Raw genomic sequence first — 10,684 nt, 5'->3', positions numbered from 1 at the left:
TTACCGTTGCTGCAAGCTTGCAGCGATCTTGCAGCAACATTTCACAACGTTTATGCAATGTTGCAATATTACGATGAAACATTGCCACAATATTTCTGCAATCTTGCTGTGCTGTATGGGATCTGACTGACTGATTGAAGATGAAAGACACGCGATTGCGTCTGAGAGACTGAGACTAAGACGGTAAGACACTAAGAAGACTAAACAGACTAAGAGAGTACTGACTTGATGGGTGAAAATCTACATCTTATATACTATTGAAAACCAAGAGCGTTGCGAGCCGTGTGCAGATCATTCTAAGAATTTAGTTTACGTTCTGGAAATTCATTAAGGTGAAGGTTTTCTATGGAAATCTATGATGAAAATATTTCTAAGTATTGCCCATTGATTAGCGGTAAATCCTCATCGGGCTAGTAACTTTTTGTTACCAGACGCACATGTTTGGCGCATAGTTTAATACTGACCCAAGTGCGGTTATTTGCACTGACCTGGGAGCGATTACAGGCATTGATCCCAATATAGTGCATTTAGTAATTTTTTATGGTGGTGCCCACATGTGCAATATGCGACTTGTAATCAACAAGAGATCAGAGAAAAAGGTACCTTAACACTGCACTGGGATAATGCAGTTCAGTCGAACACGTTTTCACTAGCACATATTTTTAGTGCACTATCAACCGAATACACATAAAATACTGAACCAGTACAGGGCAAGCCAACCGAATACTAAATACTGAAAAAGTGCGCACTCAGTGCGTACTAGTGCGCACTAGTGCATCCAATCGAATTCACCATATATTAATACTATTAGTTTTATGGAATCACTTGTTAAATTTGTTTCATGTCTGGTAATTAATTTGGAAATTCAAGTTTTAGTATTTCATGATTGAAAGGAGTTATTCCAGATAAATTGTTATCATGTACTATGTAATCCCATATGTAATTCCATAAATGTAAGTTTCTTAAATCTATATATTATTTGCAATCGCATGGTTAAAGCTACTACCAAGCATATTAATTCATAGTGTAGTGATAATACATAGTATAGTAATGCTTTCTTTGTGGAAACGTTTTATAATGATGACGTTATCAAATTATTGTTATAATTAAATTTTTGATAATATTGAAAATTGATAATTATTAGTAAGGAATGTAAGAAAAATGTTTTTAACAAATTATTATTGCGCGCATTTTACGATTCCATAAAGAGTGGTATTAGTCAAATTCCAATCTTTAATCTTCAATCTTCAATTTTCAATGCGTAGTCTGATACGGGCATTAGGGAGTTAGTGGTCTAGTAATATATAAAAGTCTGTGATGGAAACAGTACAATTAAATTCGATGCGCACCGAAACGAAACAGAATCGGATTGAAGACTTCGGTGGAAACTAGACCACTGTCTGTGGACATGGATGGTAGTACTTGCAGTACGGATGTAACTACGAAAATACAGATTACAGTGTTATTTTTTGCAAAAGCACGTGAACTAACTGGAAATAAGGAATGTCAAATTTATATACCGAGAAAATTATCTTCTGCTGATCTACTTAACAAAATTATCTGTACTTTTCAATTGGAAGCTATACGTAACCAATTAATATTAGCTGTGAACGAGGAATTTGTTGTTCCAAATAGCATCCTTGTGCTATCAGAGAAAGACGAAATTGCAGTTATTCCACCACTTAGTGGAGGTTCGTATACAAATACGATTAATGTCAAGTTTGACCCACTCCATTTAAATTTTGATAAAAATACACTTAATCGATGTCTTTGTTTTTATGCAAAAAGAATACATTAATTAAGTGTATTTTTATCAAAATTTAAGTGGAGCAGATTAAACTAAATATTTACCATGATAATAAATAATGAAAGAATTTATGCTAGATTGTACTTTATTAGGATAACATGGAAACGTCAAAAAATTTTGTCAAGTTACAGCAGGAAGAATTAAATATTGCAGAAATCATAGATTTAGTAACATTTTCTAACTGTGGAGCAATATCTAATTTTATTGGGATCACTCGAGATAATTTTGAAAATAGAAAGGTAAAGTATATACTACACAGAAATTAATTTAAATTTAATTAAAATTTTAAATATTTGTTTATATTGAACTATTTATAGATATATAAATTTTAATATGTTTTTAATATAGAAATGATATATAAATGCCTGATCTGCTTAAAATAAAAATGTATGTATCTCATTACTCTTAATTACTATTAAGAGTAATGACGTACTATTAATCTTTTCTCTATTTCAGTCTGATGGAAATTTTATTCAATTTTATTCTGTTAGGATTTGACAGACTAATATTATTTAACAATATTAAAATTAATATTAAAAAACAATGTAAAGAAATACTAAATTTACAAACTGTTTCTCTCTTTTACCTATCTAAAAAGAAATTATTTTGATTTGCAATATTATTAGTCTATTTAACTTAAACAAAAATATATATAATTATATAAAAAGGAATTTAAAAAATAAATAAGTGCATAAAGAATAATATAAATACATGTAGAAAAGAAAAATAACATAAATTTCCACCTTGTTTTGCAAAGTATTATGAATAAGCCATTACTTTTGTAAGCACTAGTATTCAGATTGAGTCTTATTCAATAATAGCATCTATTATATGTATTAAATTGCTTTGCCCAATTATGATTTCTGTTAAGGGGAATATTTAGGGAACATTGCAACAAAAAATATTGGAACATTTTCCTTGGAAATATTAATAAAACTCTCTTATCTTTCTCAATATGTTGAGTATATATGTTTTAACGGTGCTATATATATTTATAAAATTGTTAAAAGATAATAATATATATAGATGCTATATACTATGTGCTATGGTATTCCCCTTTAAAGTTTAAACACAAGGTATATGTAAGACAAAATTACAGCTTTGCACATTATTTTGGTAAAGAAAAAAGATATATATAATTGGCTCCCAGAATTCTCGTCAGACTTAGAGACTCATTAACATGATTAATAATATCTTAATGATGTTAACATGATTAATAATAATCTTATTAGATAAATATTTAATGTTTATGTTAAGAAGTGAATAATGCTCTTCTTTTATTAATATTTGTGAACTCAATTAAATAATTTTTTAGGTAGTTAAGCTGGAATATGAAGCTTATGAATCAATGGCTTTAAAGGAGATGATCAATATTTGTACCAAAATTCGTGCACAATGGAATATAGAAGGCATCGCTATATATCATCGTATTGGAGAAGTACCGATATCTAAAGCAAGCATTGTAATAGCGGTTTCCTCTCCTCATAGAGAGGAATCATTGAAAGCAGTAGAATATGCTATTAATGCATTAAAAGCATCAGTGCCTATTTGGAAAAAAGAAGTATATGAAATAGGAGAAACACAATGGAAAGAAAACAAAGAGTGTACATGGATAAATAGTAAATAATTTTTTATTATTAAGTTTGAACTTTTCCAAATATATGTCTTCTAAAATGCATGCAATATATGTATATAAAAAATTATATTTTCTTAATCATAGAGTCAATATTTATATTATAATGGAAAAAGACTCAAGTGAGGTTTGCTATTTATAATGTTAACACTATATAATTGCACAGATATTTATGCTTGCTAACTCGTACTTTAACTCTAATTCTTGTTTACTCTTATTTACATTTTTCTCTAAAAACGAACCAATCTTAATTTTATTTATCGATCTTTTTGGATAAATATAATATATCTTAAGTTATAAAAAAATATTCTTTTTGTCCTTTATTTAAAACTTTTAAAACTTATTTTTTCCACAGATATTATAAAGGAATTTTCTATTTTTATCACTTTAGCAAATTATTTTTCCAAAAAAAGATTTGACCGGTTTTTGAAACACCAAATTTCTTTAATGTCTATTGCATATGAATTTGTTTATAATAGTTTATTTATTAAGAATTGTTTGCATCTTGATGTCTTTATTAAGTGAATATAAATTTTAACGAAAAATATAATAAGTCTTATTATTTTATGATCTTGAAGTTTTTAGTATAATAGGTCACTAACATCATATTGAGATATAATGTCAGAAGTGAAAAATCATATAAAAACTTTTTCTTGCAAAATATATCAAAATAACTTTTTTTTTGTATGCTATCACATTCGATAATAAAAATTAAAAAAATATATTGAAGTCTTTAGTACGACGATTAATAAATAATTATAATCTTAATCATCATAAATTACTATAAGTTTAATTTTTGCTGAAAATGTTACGACGATTAATAAATAATTATAATTTTAATTATCATAAATTACTATAAGTTTAATTTTTGCTGAAAATGTAAGATGCAGATGGATTATATATGCATTTACTAATGCAAGATGACAAGGGAATTTCTGGAATTTTCATTTTATTAGTCCGTATCATCGAACATGAAGAATGTGTATGTGGCATACAAAAAAATTTAATTTATAGCAGAATATTTTTCCAGAAAATTTATATGATTTTGCTTTAATCAAAATTCAATATTACTGCAGTGATGTCAGGAATCTTAAAAGTGATGCCTTTACAATATGTAACATAATACTAGATGAAATATGTTACATGTGAAACTAAATGCAACATATATTTATTTGTGTTAATTAACAATAGTATATTATAGAAAATTTATAGAAAATGTCATATATGATTTATAGCTTTGAAGAGTGAAGATGTTAAGACAGTTCGAAATATAAATGAAGAAGTATCAGATAAAATTGTTATTGATCCAAATTTCGTACAAATTCGAGCAGACTCAGAGGAATTGAATCGTAGAATAAAATCATTTATTGAACGAAAACGTCAGCAAGTAAATACTGTGAATGTGCAAGAATTTTGTTGCCACAGGTTCGTTCATTATTATTGCTGAAATGCGAGAACCGCATGTATAACTATTAAATAATTTATTTGCATTTCATAATTATAGTACACAGTATGTAGAATAAAAGTAGTATACTTCAACTTCTAAGATGCATATCTCTCAAACTAAATAATGTAAAAAGATTCATAACTATTATTTCGAAAACACCTTGATGTCGACTATAAAAGCGTATATAATAAAAGATATCAATAATCTTGATATGACCTTAACATTTCAAACTAATCAAAGGGTGATCTAAGGCCATTATTTTTGCTCTTTCAAAATGATCTCGGTTTTTGTATTATTTAGCTGGATTGTGTCATTGGTTAAAATATATTTGTATTAATTTTGTTATAATTAGTTAATTTATATAATTGTTATAATTAGTTAATTTTTTTAACGGTAAACAATATATTCACAGTGAAAGAAATGATAATGAAAATTCTTGTGCAAGAGTAGATGCCATTCTTATTCGACGCAAAGATTCCAAAAGTCATGTGAGAGGTAATATAAAATGCAAAGTAATATAAAATTAATCTGTAATTACTTGGTTGATTTTGATATTGCATTTATTTGATATATATTTTATACAATCTACCTTTATTTTTTTTATTTTGTTACTATTTTTACTGTTACTTTTTATTAGTTTCTACAGATGTACTGCTTTGTTTAATGCTAATCCATTAGTTTCTATAGGTATATTATTGTATTTAATGCTAATATATTTAAAATTTTTTTTATAAATCTAGATTATATCAAATTAGATTATTTCAGTACTTCTTGTTATTATATAATAATTAATATATAATTATAATTATATATAATTTGTATATAATTGAAATTTTTCTAATTATGTGCAATAATTCTCTAATTGACAAATTTAAATTTTGACGCTTCAAAAACACAAATACTTATACTTATTTCTTTTCTCTCTTTTTGCATGTCAAAGACAAAAGCATGCACGAATGCTTGAAGAATAATTATGCAATATATTTGTAATTACTTTCTCAGTTCACAGAGTATTAAACACATGGGGACCCCAAACAATTGATCAATCAATTTTACACAAAGCAGTTATGAATAATACAAGTTATAATAATACTAATGGCTTTCCTGTATTGGATGATAGAATTTCTACAGTAGAATGTATAATAGGAATTAATAAACCTGTGCCCAAAGATATTTACGAAAGATTGAAAAATATTGAAGATAGAATATTATATTTAGAAAGCATATCACCAGAATACAAGAAATTTTGGGTATAGCAATTTTATCTTGCATATTTTTATTCATAGTTATATATGCTCTAAAAGCAATCTTTTATACATATATTTTTGATATATATACAAGAAAAGATTGACAACTGAAAGAATACTCTCTTTATCAAATATCACAAGACAATTATTTAATCGCAGTTTTCAGAAATTTTAATTGTAGATTATAACTTAATATTATTTTAAATTTGTTATAGGTAAGAGAAAATATCACTAACTTAAAAAATATTTCAACATGTATCCAGAAAAGAGTAAGTGTTGTTAAATATTTTGTATATATGTATATTATATTTAAATTATATAATTATGTGTGCGTCAAGTTATTCTCATCATTTTTACTTTAAATCTTTAATTGTATATATACATTATATGGTTTCATATATAATGACATTGACAAATTATATTTCAGACATATTCCATGGCAGAACTTGATTTTAAATTATATGAAGTAAAAAATAAATATGCTAAGATAAAATAAAAATTATTATAGTTATATAAATACATAATTTTATTTATATGAGAAAATATATAGTTTACTTTTCTATATAATACTTTTTTTCCCGTATTTCAATACAATGTTTCTAGTGCTTGATAGAACAATTTTAATTTTCCACATAGTCATTAGTTCGCGCTGATATAAATTTTTTTCTTGCTCTTAAATAACCTTAAATAAACATCTTTAATTTTTAAAGCAACTATGAATATATTAAGACTCGACAGAAATGACGGGCAAACTTGGAATTGATATTGGAGACATCGTGCGGTGACAGATGTATATGTGTGTCAGATAAGGACGCAAAAATATTTATGTGTACATACACACACGTATAGAGAAAACTAAAAATAAACCGCACTAGAATGTGTCAGAGATTTTTATTATATGAAGTCCAGCAAGAAGTCTATCTTGAATTATAGACAATATTCCTATATTCACACTGTAATATATTATTACGTTGGTACACAAAATTGAGTCATCTAGGGATAGTCATTGTGATTAAGAAATAATTTCATTATATCAGTGTACAGTTCTATATGTATGGAAAAATATCAGGTTAGATTGTTTTATATAGAATATTGAATTTAATAATAAACAATTAATTTCTGTAATATCAAAGAATCCGTTTGCTTTTTCAAGTATGAAATTTTATTCAATTGCTTGTTAATTATATTGAATAATTTAAAATATCCAGTTTTTTTTTTTGTAAAAACCCAATATCACAAGTACATTGGAACATCTCAGAGATCGGTAATGACATTCCACTGACAAAAGGACAAAATTAAGAAAGAGATGCCCTTGAGACCTATTCCCATCGCATCATGTATATAAGTGTCCAGTCAAGAGTATAACAATAATGAGCGATTTACAAAAATTGCAATTGATTGATTTAAAAAAATTGAGCTAATCTTAATATCTACACTTATATTATGTTTAGGACATACGCACAGATTTCGACTGGGTAATCAATCGGCGTAACCCATCGAACATAAAATGCATCGGCAGAAATCAAAAAACGACGGTGATAATAATTTATTTCCGGCAAATGTAAAACATCACCGATGTCTAACTTCAGTAGCGATTTCCAAATTTTAGTTAAATTATTTAACTTGATTCATCTTCTGTTTCTTCCTCTCTCTCTTTCATACTTTATTATTCCGGCCATACTCCAAAATCTGCTTGTGATAAAATAGAAGATATCTGAAAAGCAAAATTTAATTAATGATCAAAATTTTCTCTTTTTTACATTTAATGAAAAGAATATAAAAAAGAAATTCTCTCTCTTTCTCTCTTTTATAAATATAGATTATTTTTATTCTCTTCGAGTATAGTGCCTATTATTTTACCCTTCACTAGTCAAGACGTCCTTCAATCTAGCTTTTGTAATTAAATGATCATCGCACTTGAACCATTGATCTCTCTGTTGCCTGATGAAAGCAGTATAATGTCCAGTCTCTAACGAACCTTTGTGATTTATCACGGCAAACAGAGAGTACCTATTGTTAGCAATTAGATTTTTTAATTTAAAGTACATTTTTTCAAAACGGTATAATTGGCTAAACGAATGAAAACAAAGGAAAATTATAAATTATTTTATGTGGATTATCACTACCTATTGTCACTGAAAGTCATGTTCTCTCCATTCTTCGATAAACCATCCATCATAGCGCTATTATTGTTACCATTACGCTTGTGCGACATGAATGGCGTCATGTCTAATTGTTCCGGAAAAGAAATGAATGTGGAGATTTTCTCCTTTTTACATATCTTATCCTGGATGCTGGAGTGTTCGAAACGTTTTAGATGAAAACTGGCCACGATTGGCAGCTGCTTCATTGTTAGCTGTTTCGTGCTTTCCTGATAAGTCTCGCAATTGCTACATTTGATCTTTACAGTAGAACCCAAATGCTCGGCTCTAGTAAATCTCTCCAAACAATCTAGCAGGGAAGTAGGAAGCCCAGATGTATCGGAACCAGAGCTATCAGCAGCCGGACCTAGATCCAAAGATATATCCCAAAATGGATCTATTGTGGTAGACACTCCACTAAAACAAAAAATTGATATGTTTTAGAACAAATTTATAGGTGAGTGTGTGTGTGTGAGTGTGTGTGAGTGGGAGTGTGAGTGTGTGTGTGATATATTATACATATAAAATATTTTTCCTATTGACTAAATACACTTTCTTTAAAAATGAAAAATTAACACATACTTGCAAACCTGACATACAACATCGCTTTGAAGGCCTCCAGTAAATATCTGATCAATGATGCAATTACAATGATGAGGGTTGTCCTTGACTAATATTGGAGCAGCTTCGCAATGCCTATGAAGAACGTCCAGTGTGGCAATAAAGAATTCATGGGCATCTTGCTGCTCATAACCCGCCAGATGTTTGACATGTGTCCAAATCAGATGAAGAAGTTTGTGAAGCGTCAGCGGAGCCTTGTTGCCTGAATAAAATTCCTGGAATAAATGGGATACCTCGCAGACCAGACAGCGACTTGGTTGTGGGCAGTGATGACGGTCAGCAAGAAAGTAATCTCGTAACAAGGGAGTATGAATCAGCACTTGTACAATACAGTTCATAAAACAGGTTTGTCCGAGATTGATCAATCCTCTTAAACCTATAGCCAAAATAAAATGGGTTTTTATACTACTATATATAAAGAGTGATAAATGGATCATTTCAAATTATGTTACTCATCTCTGAACACAATATTGTATGCGACTGAATAAAACTTAGAATCGTACAGATACAGTTATTGTTAGCATTAACTCTGATATATAGATTAAACGCTAAGTTCTTCTGTTAAATACCTATAGTGGTATTTTCCACGACACGTCTTCGGCGCGGGTGCTTTCTGAGTAATTCGGCCTCTATCTGCGTGGGTTCCCACGCCCGGTAAAACTCTCCGAAGCTCAAGGATTTTGCTGATTCGCTCCATTGCACCTTTGCTACTGCTAACAACTCTCTGTCATATACATAATCGCCGCATTGGAAGCACAATATATTTCCATAACACAGATCAACGGCTAAAATCATATAAATGAAAACAAACAATTAATTGTAAAATATAGAACTAAAGTTTACATTGTATAATTTTATTTATAATCTTTATTTTCAACAATGTTTGAATATATAGAATAGCTTCAACTAAAAAGTATTCTATTACCTAAAAAATGTTTCTTCGTTTTTGCATGCTCTTGTATGTGACCTTTTATATAGCAGCCAAAGAATATACAATGAAGACAAGAATGTAGACGATCCTTGTATGTTTTGCATATATGACATAAACAGCTCACAGCCTATAAAATAAAATGTTCAGTATTATTGATTTCATTTTTTGTTTTATTTTATTAGCTATATATGTATGTAGATGTTAATAATCTAAAAATGCAAATAAAAAATAAGGTTAAATATGTAGAATAGTTACTGCCTCACTAATTTGGAAAAAGCTTAAAAGAAGTAGAAAAAATAAAAAAAATTCATTTTTAACAAAGGGTCTGTTCTTTATAGTTGAACTGGCTACACTAGTTCAGAATTTATCTTTTTCTCTCCACATTGGAAGAAGAAAGATAAGCTCTGAACTAGTTCAGCTATAAAGAACAGACCCAAAGTCCTATGTTTTTTAACAAAAAAGTTCAATATTTTTATATAATACTAGCTGGCGTTTTTTCCTCGCGCGTTTCGCTCGGTATGTGGTTGCGAATTTATGAAGATAGACAAATATGGGCAATTATGATTCATATCCTTAAAAACTCTTGAGATGTGTAGAAACGTATTGGTAAAGGTTTGATCAAAATCGGTTGTGTAGTTTTTACGTTAAATTAGAGTATAGAGCCTGAACGACGTATTTTTTTTCGACTTCACGCACGTTCTTTACTGCTCGGCTCCTAGACGTTGCAACGCGATGATATACTCAGGAAGATCTAAGCTATCCACCAGTGAAAGATTTTGTCAAATCGGTTCAATAGTTTCTGAGATTATCCCGAAGAATGGAACAAACAAACAAACTTTATAATATAATATATTATA

The 10,684-nt window shown here is 28.7% G+C and overlaps 2 protein-coding genes across 6 annotated transcripts in view; one reads left to right on the top strand and one right to left on the bottom strand.

The window, feature by feature from the left end:
• Positions 1–1,323: 1,323 nt before the first annotated feature.
• Positions 1,324–9,401, top strand: LOC115236057 (molybdopterin synthase catalytic subunit). 3 transcript variants are annotated; one of them, XR_003884126.1, is made up of 9 exons: positions 1,324–1,691; positions 1,900–2,046; positions 3,123–3,426; positions 4,676–4,865; positions 5,300–5,382; positions 5,890–6,137; positions 6,350–7,203; positions 8,544–8,732; positions 8,890–9,401. XR_003884126.1 is itself a non-coding variant. In XM_029808254.1 (8 exons), exons 2-8 carry the CDS (start codon positions 1,906–1,908, stop codon positions 6,628–6,630), a joined length of 1,089 nt encoding a protein of 362 aa, XP_029664114.1. In that variant the 5' UTR covers positions 1,324–1,691; positions 1,900–1,905; the 3' UTR covers positions 6,631–6,954. The 3 variants fall into 3 exon arrangements, 2 of the variants coding, with proteins under 2 accessions (XP_029664114.1, XP_029664113.1); XM_029808254.1 differs by lacking the exons at positions 8,544–8,732; positions 8,890–9,401 and having other exon boundaries at positions 6,350–6,403; positions 6,562–6,954; XM_029808253.1 differs by lacking the exons at positions 8,544–8,732; positions 8,890–9,401 and having other exon boundaries at positions 1,403–1,691; positions 1,885–2,046; positions 6,350–6,954.
• LOC115236056 (ubiquitin carboxyl-terminal hydrolase 22) overlaps positions 7,321–10,684 on the bottom strand; it is a 5,600-nt gene continuing 2,236 nt past the window's right edge. For all 3 annotated transcript variants that reach the window (XM_029808250.1, XM_029808252.1, XM_029808251.1), the window contains 6 exons: positions 9,822–9,954; positions 9,466–9,681; positions 8,858–9,272; positions 8,261–8,692; positions 7,995–8,144; positions 7,321–7,848 (listed from right to left, as the gene is read on the bottom strand). In XM_029808250.1, coding sequence (XP_029664110.1) covers positions 7,791–7,848; positions 7,995–8,144; positions 8,261–8,692; positions 8,858–9,272; positions 9,466–9,681; positions 9,822–9,954 — 1,404 coding nt within the window. In that variant the 3' untranslated portion in view covers positions 7,321–7,790. The remainder of the gene's footprint in view (positions 7,849–7,994; positions 8,145–8,260; positions 8,693–8,857; positions 9,273–9,465; positions 9,682–9,821; positions 9,955–10,684) is intronic.

The sequence above is a fragment of the Formica exsecta genome, unplaced genomic scaffold (genome assembly GCF_003651465.1).
Source record: "Formica exsecta isolate Colony F162 unplaced genomic scaffold, ASM365146v1 scaffold242, whole genome shotgun sequence".
Lineage (NCBI taxonomy): Eukaryota > Metazoa > Arthropoda > Insecta > Hymenoptera > Formicidae > Formica > Formica exsecta.
Note: the sequence above shows the minus strand (reverse complement) of the source record. Positions and strands in the feature narration are given on the sequence as shown.